The sequence below is a fragment of the Lissotriton vulgaris genome, chromosome 10 (assembly GCF_964263255.1).
Source record: "Lissotriton vulgaris chromosome 10, aLisVul1.2, whole genome shotgun sequence".
Taxonomy (NCBI): Eukaryota; Metazoa; Chordata; class Amphibia; order Caudata; family Salamandridae; genus Lissotriton; species Lissotriton vulgaris.
Window position 1 is genome coordinate 191,076,180 of NC_141698.1, and position 14,215 is coordinate 191,090,394.

Sequence of the window (14,215 nt, forward strand, 5' to 3'; positions counted from 1 at the left end):
TTATCAAGACATGTAATTTGTCTGCCAGAACCAGGGGGTGTATATGCTCGCCCCTGAGATAATATTGATGATCTCTTGTAGGGATCAAATCTCTGGTCTTGAGGAGTGAAAGGTTTATTCTGGTTGTGGCATGTTGTTTTTGTTTCTAAATATGTTCGCACTTGTTAGTATTTTTTCATCAAGCAGACTCAAGGTGATGGCAGAGCTGTGCTTGGTGATTTCTAGTGTTGTATATCAGAAGCTTGATCTGAAAGAGTCTGACAACAGAATATCTTCCGGTTTAGATTTGATTGGCTCATTTTTTTTTTGGTTTGAGTTGTCATAATGGTGCAGAGGCTGAAAGTGAGATCAGTTCAGGAGAAGGGGGCAAGTCAATATTGTTGATTGAGATACCTTTGGAGATGACTTGGTCTGTTGCTAGCCTTGGAGTGAGTGTGGGGTAAACAATGTAGGTAAGGTTGTGACAACGTTTGGAATTCAACAAGTTGGCTATTGGATTGGGAAACCTAGAGGCTGAAGTCACCTACCAGAAGAGAAGGCCAATGAACATAGTGTGTTTGTGTGTGTGTGAGAGAGAAGTGTGGGGCAGGTTTGATCGTTTCTGGTGAGTGATGAATAGTATCATCTGTTGTTTTAGTATTTAAGGTTTGATATCTCTTAATACTGAGGAAGAGGTTTGGTTATTTGAGAAAGGTGTGAGTGGAGTGTGCTTGCCTCATCCTTTGTAAATGATTGTGACTCCACCAATGCTTGTCTGAGGACAGTTGTGTGCTTTTACATTGTTACTGCATGGTACTTGCCACTGAAGAGTGATTTATCTGTTAGGACTTAGCAAAGTTTTAAGCTGTAGGGGTCAGTTGAGCTCAATGTCTGTTACCAGGTTCTCAATGTAAGTTGAGTAGTGCACTGCTTTTCTTATATCTGATGCTTTGCCTGGTGGCTTTTGTGGGCGGAGATATGTTTAGGAAGTTGGTGCATGGGACCATGGGGGAGACAGAAGAGCAGAAGGAAGACTGCTGTGCGCTGATGACTTGTACAGCCGGTTTAAGGAATAGGTGGTCATGGAGTAAGTAATAAACCACCAGCCCAAGCTCTACCAATTCATACAAATTCGTAGCAATTCATGGAAAATGATCATATACATCAAAGCTCAACCATAATACGAAAGGCACTGTATACCTCCGGGAGGCTGCAAAATTATCTAAAGTGTAGCAACAGACTCAAGTTATTAAAAGCACTCTCATAATTCTGTTTTTTCTGACCACATTAAGGACTAAAATTGCACTTGAATCAATGATATCCCAGAAACAAAATGTTTATATTTGTATAATACAATTATTTTACCCAAACGCTATCAAACAGTATTAAGACGTTGCCCAACAACATAACATTGCTCTCAGAACTTAATGGAAATTTGGCAAAACCCAGGGCATTCATAAACACTCAGGCCCAAGACCACATCAACTAATTTATGAGGACTTAACATCCAGTACAGTGAATCTTTCATAAATAATAGCTCAGAAAAGTTAACGGAAAAGGTTTCTGCCGTCATAAGGCTAATGCAATTACAATTAACATTAGTAATCAGGGTACAGGGTTTGTAGACTAATAAAGGCCAAGCACCTGCTTCAGGGCTGGTTACCAGAGACCTTATCCAAGAATAATCTGTCTCATTAAAGAAACACGTTTGCAAACCAATTTGCCTATCTACAATCTGATGAAAAATAAAATCGGGTCCCATAACCATCAAAGAGCAGCTACTTTGTTTGTGGAATATATCAGAATGGAACCAACCCATCATCAACTATGATGTAATAAAGAACCTGGAGAAATTTGGCATTGTATGCCTTCAAAGAAAATGGAAAACGGAAGCACCGCATCTGCCAGGCTACAAAGTTTATAATAATCCCAACCTAAAAACATCAGAAAAGAGCTGGCCCACAGGGACTTGGTAACTTTTGCAAAAACCACTCTTAAAATTCAAACAGAATATCCAAAAATGATGGAACCTGGCAGTCAAATTAACCTTAAAAATTAATAATATTAAATGTATATCTAAAACCAAGTCTTAAATTCCTCTGCATAATCGGGGATAATTTTGATAAATATATAATGGATGTATCCACAGTAAATCCTGATACAGGATTCATAATATAGATATCAATCTCAATTAGTTACGCTCAACTCAGTTTGCCTAAACAACCAGAGAGCATGCCGTAAATTGGCATGTCCTGCCCTCTCTTCGTCAACCACAGAGACTGGATTCTCTTGGCAAACAGCAAATAAAAGTCTTCCTTTCTATGGGCCTAAATGAATACAGTAAATCTGACCAACTACCAGCCTTCATGCATGTGGCCCAAAGACACAATGCTATGCTGAATTGCACGATAATTTATTTCCATCTCATAAACCAACTAAAAATTCAAAATCAAACCTTGCTTGCAAAGTGACCACTTTCCACAGAAGGCTGTTTGTCATCAACAGCTATAATTTATGACGGTGCAGTACCATCGGGGAAGAAATTGTGTCCCCCAAGGTAAAGCGAGTCAAATGGTCATTAACAGTAGAACAACTGTTGGAATGGATTAGCATGACTTTGCCTAACTTAGGTCATTAACAGTAGAACAACTGTTGGAATGGATTAGCATGACTTTGCCTAACTTAGGTCATTAACTGTAGAACAACTGTTGGAATGGATTAGCATGACTTTGCCTAACTTAGGTCATTAACAGTAGAACAACTGTTGGAATGGATTAGCATGACTTTGCCTAACGTAGGTCATTAACAGTAGAACAACTGTTAGAATGGATTAGCATGACTTTGCCTAATTTAGGTCATTAACAGTAGAACAACTGTTGGAATGGATTAGCATGACTTTGCCTAACTTAGGTCATTAACAGTAGAACAACTGTTGGAATGGATTAGCATGACTTTGCCTAACTTAGGTCATTAACAGTAGAACAACTGTTGGAATGGATTAGCATGACTTTGCCTAACTTAGGTCATTAACTGTAGAACAACTGTTGGAATGGATTAGCATGACTTTGCCTAACTTAGGTCATTAACAGTAGAACAACTGTTGGAATGGATTAGCATGACTTTGCCTAACGTAGGTCATTAACAGTAGAACAACTGTTAGAATGGATTAGCATGACTTTGCCTAATTTAGGTCATTAACAGTAGAACAACTGTTGGAATGGATTAGCATGACTTTGCCTAACTTTTAAACGAGCATTACCCTTGATAACTGCCTGTAACTAACCTGTATTGTATTGGAGGAAGCAATGAGACAGCTGTGTAAGGATAGCCAATTGTCAAAGGAGAATTCCTTGCAGAAAATCAACAAATTAACAAAAGCAATCCGTCCAAAATCCTGTTTTGTACTTCACTTCCAAAAAGAAAAAACAAAAATTCATAGCTTGAACAGAAAGTTGTGGCAAGAATAAAAAAAAAGTAGATGGTCAAGTAGCGAAAGCTCTACAGCAAACTGAACTGGGAGGCCTAAAGAATTGAAAATGAAAGGCTATGGGTCTTCCTACATACAGATTGCTTTTCCTATAACTTGAGCACATTTTGGCAATAGATCAATAAACTGCCATCGCCAACGGACTGACCCCTCGTAAACAAATTAAATGTTGTGGTGTGGATGAAATATGTAACCGCCCTGTATACATCAAAGGAGACTAAACGAGCATTTACAATGCAATGGTCTCTGCATTATTAAAGGTAGCGCTATTGGCATTGCTCATGACATTTATTTTTTTTAAATCATAAATAAATGGCATTGTCATTTACATTGCCAATAGCCTAATCGTTAAATAAATGGCATTGTCATTTACAATGCAAATTGCTTAATCGCTCGCAAATGTATGACCTATTAAATTTACACACACCCAGAGCCACACACACACCCAGAGCCACACACACACCCAGAGCCACACACACACCCAGAGCCACACACACACACCCAGAGCCACACACACACCCAGATCCACACACACACCCAGAGCCACATACACACACAGGAGAGCAAGCACAGCCAGGGGGCAGGAGAACCAGGGGGCAGGGGAGCAAGCACAGCCAGGGGGCAGGGGAGCAAGCACAGCCAGGGGGCAGGGGGGGGAAGTACAGCCAGGGGGCAGGGGAGCAAGCACAGCCAGGGGGCAGGGGAGCAAGCACAGCCAGTGGGCAGGGGAGCAAGCACAGCCAGTGGGCAGGGGAGCAAGCACAGCCAGTGGGCAGGGGAGCAAGCACAGCCAGTGGGCAGGGGAGCTAGCACAGCCAGGGGGCAGGGGAGCTAGCACAGCCAGGGGGCAGGGGAGCAAGCACAGCCAGGGGGCAGGGGAGCAAGCACAGCCAGGGGCAGGGGAGCAATACACACCCAGAGCCACCTACACACCCAGAGCCACATACGCACACACACAGGAGAGCAAGCATAGCGAGGGGGCAGGAGAGCAAGCACAGCGAGGGGGCGGAAGAACCAGGGGGCAGGGGAGCAGGCACATCTAGGGGGCAGGCACAGCTAGGGGGCAGGGGAGCAAGCACAGCTAGGGGGCAGGAGAACCAGGGGGCAGGGGAGCAATACACACCCAGAGCCACACACACACACACAAGAGCAAGCACAGCGAGGGGGCAGGAGAGCAAGCACAGCCAGGGGGCAGGAGAACAAGCACAGCCAGGGGAGCAAGCACAGCCAGGGGAGCAAGCACAGCCAGGGGGCAGGGGAGCAAGCACAGCCAGGGGGGCAGGAGAGCAAGCACAGCCAGGGGGGCAGGAGAGCAAGCACAGCCAGGGGGCAGGGGAGCAAGCACAGCCAGGGGGCAGGGGAGCAATACACACCCAGAGCCACATACACACACACAGGAGAGCAAGCACAGCCAGGGGGGCAGGAGAGCAAGCACAGCGAGGGGGCAGAAGAACCAGGGGGCAGAGGAGCAAGCACAGCTAAGGGGCAGGGGAGCAAGCACAGCTAGGGGTCAGGAGAACAAGCACAGCTAGGAGGCAGGAGAACCAGTGGGCAGGGGAGCAATACACACCCAGAGACACATACACACCCAGAGCCACACACACACATACACACACAGGAGAGCAAGCACAGCGAGGGGGCAGGAGAGCAAGCACAGCCAGGGAGCAGGAGAACCAGGGGGCAGGGGAGCAAGCACAGCTAGGGGAGCAAGCACAGCCAGGGGGCAGGGGAGCAAGCACAGCGAGGGGGCTGCGAGTGCACTGCAGATATAAGGGGACCTGGAGGCCGAGTATTCTCAACACCTAGAAGAGGTCAAACAAGTATGGGACAGAGGTCATATTTCCACCGTCAACAGGTCATAGGACATTACGGAAAGAACCAGCATAAGCAATACTTTTACGGCAACAAGACCCTTAATTCTACGAGCTGAGAAACAAATCTTATTAAAATAAAAAAACAATGTGCACGATCACAGAACGCTTCGCAGAGCATATGAAAACACAATTTTTGCACAACAGTTGTTGCCGTTGGGAGCTCATTAACCAAACTACCAGCTTGAGGATTCTGTTGCATTTCTTGGGCAGGTCACAGAGAAATTGCATTGTTATGCGGAGTTAACTGTGAACACTACTTTTTTTTACGATCTATCATCTCACGTTGGAAAGCTTTCTGGACTCACTCTGGAAAAGATATTATGAAGTTTACCACTTCCTTGGTCCCCTTATAATATTGGAATAATGGGTCCAAAAGTACGGCCTTGGCAGCTCTGGGGTTAGCTCCCGCGCGTAGAGTTGGAAAGCTCCTTCGGCCAAAGCCCCAAAACACATTAATTCCCTTCCCGCAATCCCCGATCGCCCACTCTACACCAAAAAGACGGCACCGAGCGGTCACAATTTGCAACTTATAATTTAAAAAAACACTCCTTCCGTAACTTGCACATCTCCCCTACCTATGTAAACCTGCCCCAATTCCCCCTGCACTATACGCACATAACGCCACTAAAACAATCCTACACAAGTGACAGACATGACCACTTTACGGATAGTGGAGGGGGTTAGCAGGGAGGCCGGACGCGTACACTAGTCGTTTTCCTTTTGGGAAGGCGCAGGTGACTAAGACGTGGAAACCAGCACAGGAAAGGCAATATGACAGCTATAACTCATAATTTGCCGCTGCGTTCAGGAAACTGCTCCAAGTGCAAATAGGGTCTGGGCAAGGCCTACGCGGAAATTAATGACAGTTGTAGGTCATGAAGACGATAAGGACCCAGAACATAAGTATCATTTTCTTTCACCCTAAACTTCCTACTTAATACTCACGGGCACATGCCGCAGCAGGACCGCCCTTCAGCAACGGGGCCAGGCCTCTCAGGGCCCCGGCGGAGCAGCGACCTACAGACCCCAACATGGCGACAGCAGAGAGAGGAGAGAGCGGCGAGAGCACTGCTGGAGGAAAGAGAGTGGGTGGGGTCAAGAAGGGATGGTGAGGCGGGCCCTGAGCGCTTCACTCAGTAAAGCCGAATGCGCGGAGTCTAGGGTAAGTCATACAGAAACAGGATTGGCCAGAAACTAGAGCCTAGGTATTATTGGCGTAGAGTAGGCACGTTCCCAACGCTATTGGGCTAAAAATGTCCTACAGAAAAACAGCACCCGTATTAAGGAAATGTCCGTGAGACGGACACAAGGAGGCGGCCATCTTGGAAAAGGGATTTTGTTTGAACTGCTCGTACAGCGGACAGTCACTAATGTCATAGTTGGCCATGTTTTCAGTAAGCATATGTGTGGCATTTTCAATGTTTGTAGTATGCCTGTGTATGACATTTACATGCACCACTTGTGAAACTGCATGACAATTTAAACAAAAATATTTAACAAAGCAAATGGTGCAATGCATACTTTCCAATCTCTTGCTTGCTTGTGAATTGAGACGTTTAAAATGATGGTCCCATTAAGATTAAAAGGGAATGATCAATTTTTTGGGGTGGCCGCAAAGCTCCGAAAATTTTGGAATGGGGGGCGTGTTTTTGGCGTTCTGAGTGACGGATGACGTCACAGGTACAAAGAACGCAAAAAACACGCCCCCGAATCCGAAAGAGACAGGGCTTGAAAGGAGTGACGCCCCTCTCCTTCAATGGCTGGCCTCCGTTTAGGAAGCCAGCCAATGGAGGAGAGAGGCGGGTTCAAGCCCCCATACCTAAAAACATTAAATCTCCCACCGAAGACTGCGCAAGAGCAGCCTTCGGTCCTCGACCTAAAAAGGGACATTGCTGCCGAATCTGTTCTCTCCCCCCCCCCCCCCTCCTAAAAATCATGAACACTAACAAGAAACAACATGCAACAAATCCACTAGCCATGTTGGTGATAAAATCCCCACATCGGGAAAGGAAGGAGATTATACAAAAGATCATCTTGAAAAGTCGGAATGGTGGGGCCCAGGACCAAGCGGTATTCCAGCAATTATTTTTAAAAGAAATCCAGCCTTCTAGTCGAACCTTTTATTGTCTTGGAAAATTGTTATTTTTCTGTTTAATACCATCATCCTAGTTGGGATCCTAAATCTATCTCACACACAAAAAAGCACAAAACGGATGATCCTTCAAATTTCAAGCTAATAGTCCTGGATGTTGAGACGAGATATTTCACCTCCCTGATGCTTGAGGTTGTGAGAGAGCAGACTTGGAAAGGTAATTTGACACCTCGGTTTAAAACGGGATTCGGGAGAAAAAGCAGAACTAACAAGAATGTTGTATACCTTGTCCAGCTTCTTTGCAAGCCTACAATTAATGAAAGACCCCTCTATGCATGCTTCATTTATTTCAAGAAAACATTTGACAGCATTGACAGGAGCCCACTGTGGCCTAAATTAGGCAAACAAGGGATTGCAACCAACTCATTGAATGCAATAACAGCCCGTTACTCTATCAATTGAATCCCATGTATATCTAAGGACAGACAAAAACCTGTCTAAGGAAGACTTAATTAATAATGGTCAAACAGGGATACGTGTTGGCCCCAATTTGTTTAATCTTTTCCTCGCCGACATGGAGGAGTCCATTACAGACCAAAGGGCATGCCCATCGAAACTAAATAAACAGCCATTGCGTGTTTCACAATTTGCTGGCGATACGCTTTTATTGGATCACTCTGTCTTAGGTCTCCAACATTCATTGTCAAACCTTTATCACTACTGTAGAAATAATAATTTAGAAATGAATGAAGAACATTTTTTCATTTTCTCAAGAAATCAAAACAAACCTATAAAAATGTGGAAGATGGGTCCACTTACTAGTACTAGCACAAATTCCTAGGGTGGAATTTCAAGCTTTCGACCATCATAAACAACATTTGGATTCCATCGTCATCAAAGCAGCCGGATTAGATTTGCGCAAAAAAAAAAAACAATGAATCCTCTTACAGGCCCTTCTCTAACACCACCCTTCAGAGTCCTAAATGCCAAGGGCATACCTTTGCTTTCATAAGGGCTTGACGCCTTGCCTGGCAAATTCAGTCAGTGGCTCAAACAGGTGCAGTCAAAGCTGACAAATCTGTTACCGAATTCTGCGCGGGAAGCCCAACTTCATTTGGAGTTTGGACTTACGGAGCAATGATTGGTTCAAAATACTGCCTTATTAAAGCGCTGGTTTGAATTAATCAAGTAGAAATTACACTTTCAGATATCACTTCAGCCACTAAATCTCGTGCTTCAAATCTAATAATTGGGTCTTGGCCTTTCAGACAACACTCTGCGACCTATAGATAACTACACCATGGAACCATATTATCTGTTAAGAAAATTTTAAATTGCTTTCTAAAAAGTCAACAAAATGACAAACGGATTGGTGGAGGGTCCTAGGGGAATTTGTTTATAGACCGAGAAAGTACCTTGTCCCCCAACTTAACAGCAAAAAAACACGAGAGGTACTAAAAGTCTAGAAATGAAAAGTCTACTGGAACCTAATTGTGTCCCGTATACATGTTCAGACCACACAGTTGATCTAAACAAATGACAATGTCATGTCAGAGAAGTGAGACAGAGAAGATGCAAAGTCTGGAGAGCTAGAAAAAGTACCCATCAGCCCACTCAAAAGTGGAATCTCGCCTATGATTTGCTACTGCAACACTTACTTATCGTGATATAAGACGTGATTTACAACCATTCTCTAATTGATTAAGAGGAAGATGGTGTATCTTCTCCCTGATTGTAGGGAGAGAAAACCTCACCTCACCTGGCAACAGCTCAGGTTGTAAGGAGGCCACGCACTCTCCGTCGTTGCCTCGGATTGAAAACTGAGCCGAGGCAGTAGCAAATCATAGGTCCTGAAGAAAGCCGCTCTAGGCTGAAACATGTCGACCAACTAACACACATGATAGATAGCAATTCTTTGCATGCTATCAGCATACTGCTTTTAATAATACCACTTTGATGGTCAGACCCAATAAAGTTTTTTATGTCATCAAAGTAGGCATTTTTAAATCACGAGGATTATTTTCCTATTCTGTTCTTCTTTTGAGCACTGCAACCTTTGCCCCTTCCGCTCACATACTGTCTTCTGTTGGTTGGATGCTTGATCCTAGGGTCCATTATTAGGCAACCTCAGACTCTCCCTGAGGAGGAGCCTATAGGACACCTTTTTCCAACAACCCAGATGACGAGATTCCACTTTTGAGTGGGCTGATGGGTACTTTTTCTAGCTCTCCAGACTTTGTATCTTCTCTGTCTCACTTATCTAAAAAGTCAGCCAAAGCAAAATCCCGAGCTGTTCATCTGCAAATTTTGCTAACAAAGCACAATTATCCATTTACAGTCATAATCTATACTAAATTAGCACCCCAAAGGTATCTAATGCTGTTGTATCCTGGAAACCCAAACTCTCGATTTTTAAGACTAGGTCTTGATCTTTTAGATATAGGTGAAATTCTCCAGAAATGGAAACACGATGGAGCAAATGCAACCTGCGTCTCTGGTCCATATTTTAAGGAATCACTTGCATATGTTCTTTTGTGTGTGTCTCGCTTTTGTTTGTGAGAGAAATCATTTTCTTGGGCAACCCGTCCAGGAAAGGAACATAAGGACCTGTTCAAATGTTATATTGCACTGCTTTCAAGGGACAGATGGCAGTTTAATAGGCGGATTCACAAAATGTATGGAAAAAGTTCTTGATGCTTTGACCAAGCAGTTCGCCAACCGCCTTGAGCCCAACTCTGCATCACACTAGGAGCTAGCAATGCTAACGCAACCCTTGCCTCTCCCAAGACTTTTACTACATATTCGATTATTTTAAGCACTAAAAGCACAAATTATATTTATGTTCTATATGGACCAATTTTTCTGTACTATAAGAGATTTAAAAACCTATTTATTACCATGACTGTTCTCATTTGATCATTTTATTTAAATGGTTTTAATTAACTAGCAAATCTAGATTTACTGAGTGCAATTAGTGGGTTCACTTTGATGAAGTCCCGGACTTAGTCAATCCCTGCCTAGAGGGAGTGGGAGGGTTGGGTAGTGCACATGTTTAGTAGGCGATTGGTGAGTAGTGTAGTCATGGGGAGCAGTGAGGAGAAGGTAGCAGCACAGACCGCAACTGACAGTCTGCATAGTGGTCCTTCCTGTACGCTTTCAGCTGATTTCTATTGGAATGTTTTCTAAGAGAGAAGGCCCAGAGGCAGCTTGCTTGTTCACTTCACCTGCACCGTGGTCTCATCACTGCTGAGGTGAAGTGGCTGTGGCTGTGTAGGCCTGGTCAGTGAACACGTGTATCGGTTTGAAAACCCTCCTTCATATCCACAGATTGTAGAGGTACTTGAAGCTATATTTGTATTTGAATGGGTTAGGGACTCTGTGCAGAGCGGTATAATCCACTCCTTTGGCTTCAGATGTTTGAGACTGTCAATGCATGCTTCCATGTCTATCACACAGTCCTACAACACTGCCCCTGTTAGCAATTGTTCTTAATGTATGGAGTAAAAGTGCAGCAGCTGCTGCAGCTGAGCTGCTGTCTTATTCTGCAATCGTTCCCTGAACTGGTTTGCATTAGCTCCGTGATTGAATGGCCAGTCTTCATGGTAGCCCCCACAACCGGAAACCCAACTTTTCAAGCTCTGTTTTCTTGACACCTGTCCTTATAATATGGGAATGTCATTCACTTCAGTCATAGTACGACTGTATTATATTTCTGCATATGTATTTTCTAATACTGCAAAATGAACATTTTCATTGGGTATAAAAACCTAACATCTCTTGTTTCTTTTTTTTGTAGTCTTATTATGTTTTATTTTGTTGCCTTGGCTGGAGCTCATAAAAGAGTTGTTCTTCAACTCCGGGAACAATTGGCGATGGTAAGGTTTCCTTTCGAATGCTAATACACTCAATGCGTTCTTTTCCTTACGTATAGTCAGTACACATACATATTTAGTTAACTGTGATTTGCATACTGAAGACAAAAATGTAAAATACCCCTACTTAATATTTTTATATAATCTATAGAAATTCTGTCCTGCGTTATGCTCGCTAAAGAATTCCCTTCTTAATCATTTTTGAACCAAGCAAAAGTTAATAATTTATTGTTTTTTTTTTCTATTTGCGAAAAAGTGATTAGTCTCAGACGGCCAGATTCATGAAAGACCCGTTTTGCGAGTCTGAAATAGCGATTCATAAGGAATCGCTATTACAGACTCGCAAAACGGGATTCATGTAGGAATCGCAAAATTAAATGCGATTCCTACAGATTCCTTATTTGCGATTAGCAAATTGCTAATCGCAAATAAGGAATAACTCCCCATTCATTCCTATGGGCCAAAAGGCCCATAGGAATGAATGGGGAGTATTCCTTATTTGCGATTAGCAATTTGCTAATCGCAAATAAGATAGTGATTTGAAGGGTGCCAGGGGTGTCCAAAGGACAACCTGTAGCACCCCTTAAATGCACATTTCAACAGGTGTTGCGCACACACATGTCCTAAGGACATGTGTGTGTGTAACATGCAACTTAGAAAAATGCTTTTGAAAGCATTTTTCTAAGTTTTCGCTATTTACCACGAGGTTTGACCTCGCGGTAAATAGCGGCCGAAATTTGCGAATTCGCAATTTTAAAATGTTTCAAGAATAGCATTTAAGGAAGCTCTAATAGAGATTCCTTAAATGCTATTCCTCGCAAATTTGCGAGTTTCTAAATAGCGATTTTTGCATTTGGGATGATGAATCCCAAATGCAAAAATTGCACTCGCAAAGGGCCAGATTCTCAGAATCTGGCCCTTTGCGAGCGCAAATATGATTGATTGAATCAGGCTGAGAATCTTTCACAAAACGAGTCCACGTTACTAAAACGTTCATGCAAAAAGAGCCACACTATATACAAAATAATCATCTCTCATTAATGCTTTGTGATCTTGTTGCTGTTTCTTGTTTTAGTCTTTGTTACCATAAAAGGATTCATTCCAGTCGCGTTTAATTTAACTGCATCTCCCTATCGCCATCACTAGGTACCTTTAATACTTCTCTTTTTGTTACAGGAGGGCAGAGACAAGCTTTTTCTAATAAGAAAAATTACAGAAGCTCAGTCCGAAGAAATAAAAAGCATTAAAGGCATCTCGCATATGAAACATGGGTTGCAACGCAGAATGCTTCAGCGCCCACCGGACGATATTGATGCGTAAAAGATATTATGTTGTCTTTGTCATAATCTACTAAGGATTCCCCTGCTGCCGGTTCTCAAGATTGCTCATTCAATCCAAACTTGTTAAGATGAATTTTTTTTAGGACATGCATCAAAATTCAACATGATACAACAGCACTAAAAATAAGAAAACAAAGGGTTATTGGTACGGTGAAAGTTCCAGCCGCCGCCTATTTTATGCTTTATCTTTTATACTATGAAATGGTGTCCTTCAGAGAAGGGTTGAAGTTTCACCGATCTTTTTTACTTCAAGACTTTCCCATTTTTAAAGGGCATTTCATATTTTACCGTACACGAAAGTGGCGTTGTGAGAATAAAAATGTCAGTGTGTTCAAGTTTGTATACTTTCTTGAATTGGACTTCAAATGGAATGGAAGAGGATTTATAAAGCGCATGGCTACCCATGGGCGTCCCAGCATAATGAGGCAAGAAGCCTAAAGAAATGAAACAAAAGCATAATGTGTTGGGTTTCCGCTGCTCTTTTCTAGTGCCTTTTATTTGTATATATATGATCTGTGTAGATGTACAAAAATGTAACTATATTGCTATATATTAAAATGTGAACTGCATTTTAAAATCTTGATTCAACATTTCTGATGTAATTTGTGCGACTAATTTCTCTCACCTGCGCAGTTTATTTTTATCAGTTAGTAACATCCTTTGGTCTCTATTTAAATTCTCCCCTCCAGACCTATCGTTTCATATACATAGAGTGGACTTTGAGTCAGTTCCTTGCCCATTACTGGCTAACTTTGTTGTCTGGCTTACTTCCTTGCTCCTAACTCAATGGTCTTGTCTTTATCTAGCCCTGAAGCACTTTGGTTCATTTTTCTGATTGGTTGTTTTATCCTTCCACTGTATGCTTGTGTTTCCTCCCGAATTCTTTGTTGTGCAGTACCCCTGCACACCTGTAGGTGAACATCAATTGGCTCAGTGTGGCGTTGTCCATGCCGGAAGTGACGTGCGCGGTGCCTATATAGGCGCCAGTCCAGCACGCTGACGTAATTTGTTTTTTTTCTCCATTAATCAGCGCAGATCTAGAGCAAGCTACCCCATTATTCACTTTTTGACTGAGCTTTTTTTGATGTTTTGTTGACGTTTTGGGGGAATTCTTCTCCTGGTCTGGCAGGGATGCCCACTAGGAAGATCGGCTTGAAGCCCTTTGGCGCCTGTAATTGACAGATGTCTGTGATGAATGGCATCTTGTTTGCCTCTGGTGCCTGGAACATGACCACGGCACAAAGACCTGCGCCATGCACCTCAAGACAATGAGGGAGCAGTCTCTGATGCTCCTTGTCCCCCGACAAGCAATGCCACTACGGTCTCTATACCTATCAAGAGGGAGGTCCCGGGATTGGTTGCAGAGTCCAAGATTTTTGTCTCATTCAAAGTCATCAGGCCACTTGGGTAAGTCTCACAAGAAGAAAAAAAGTAAGAAGTCAAAGAGGTCTTTGACTTAGCCTCAGGTGACGAGACAAGGGAGTGTTTATATTAGAAGTATGGCTCTACGATTGAGCCAGAGCCTGGGTCGGCTATACGTTTCCCAGAGTTTCTGGGAGTTGGAAAGACCC

General features: G+C 43.2%; 1 protein-coding gene across 2 annotated transcripts in view; it reads left to right on the forward strand.

Annotated features, from left to right (window-relative positions):
* Positions 1-13,224, forward strand: part of TMC7 (transmembrane channel like 7) — a 479,975-nt gene extending 466,751 nt beyond the window's left edge. Inside the window, exons 15-16 of one of the 2 annotated variants that reach the window (XM_086942406.1) lie at positions 11,229-11,307; positions 12,481-13,224. In XM_086942406.1, coding sequence (XP_086798532.1) covers positions 11,229-11,307; positions 12,481-12,624 — 223 coding nt within the window. In that variant the 3' untranslated portion in view covers positions 12,625-13,224. The remainder of the gene's footprint in view (positions 1-11,228; positions 11,308-12,480) is intronic. The other variant, XM_086942407.1, reaches the window with a different exon arrangement.
* Positions 13,225-14,215: the final 991 nt, after the last annotated feature.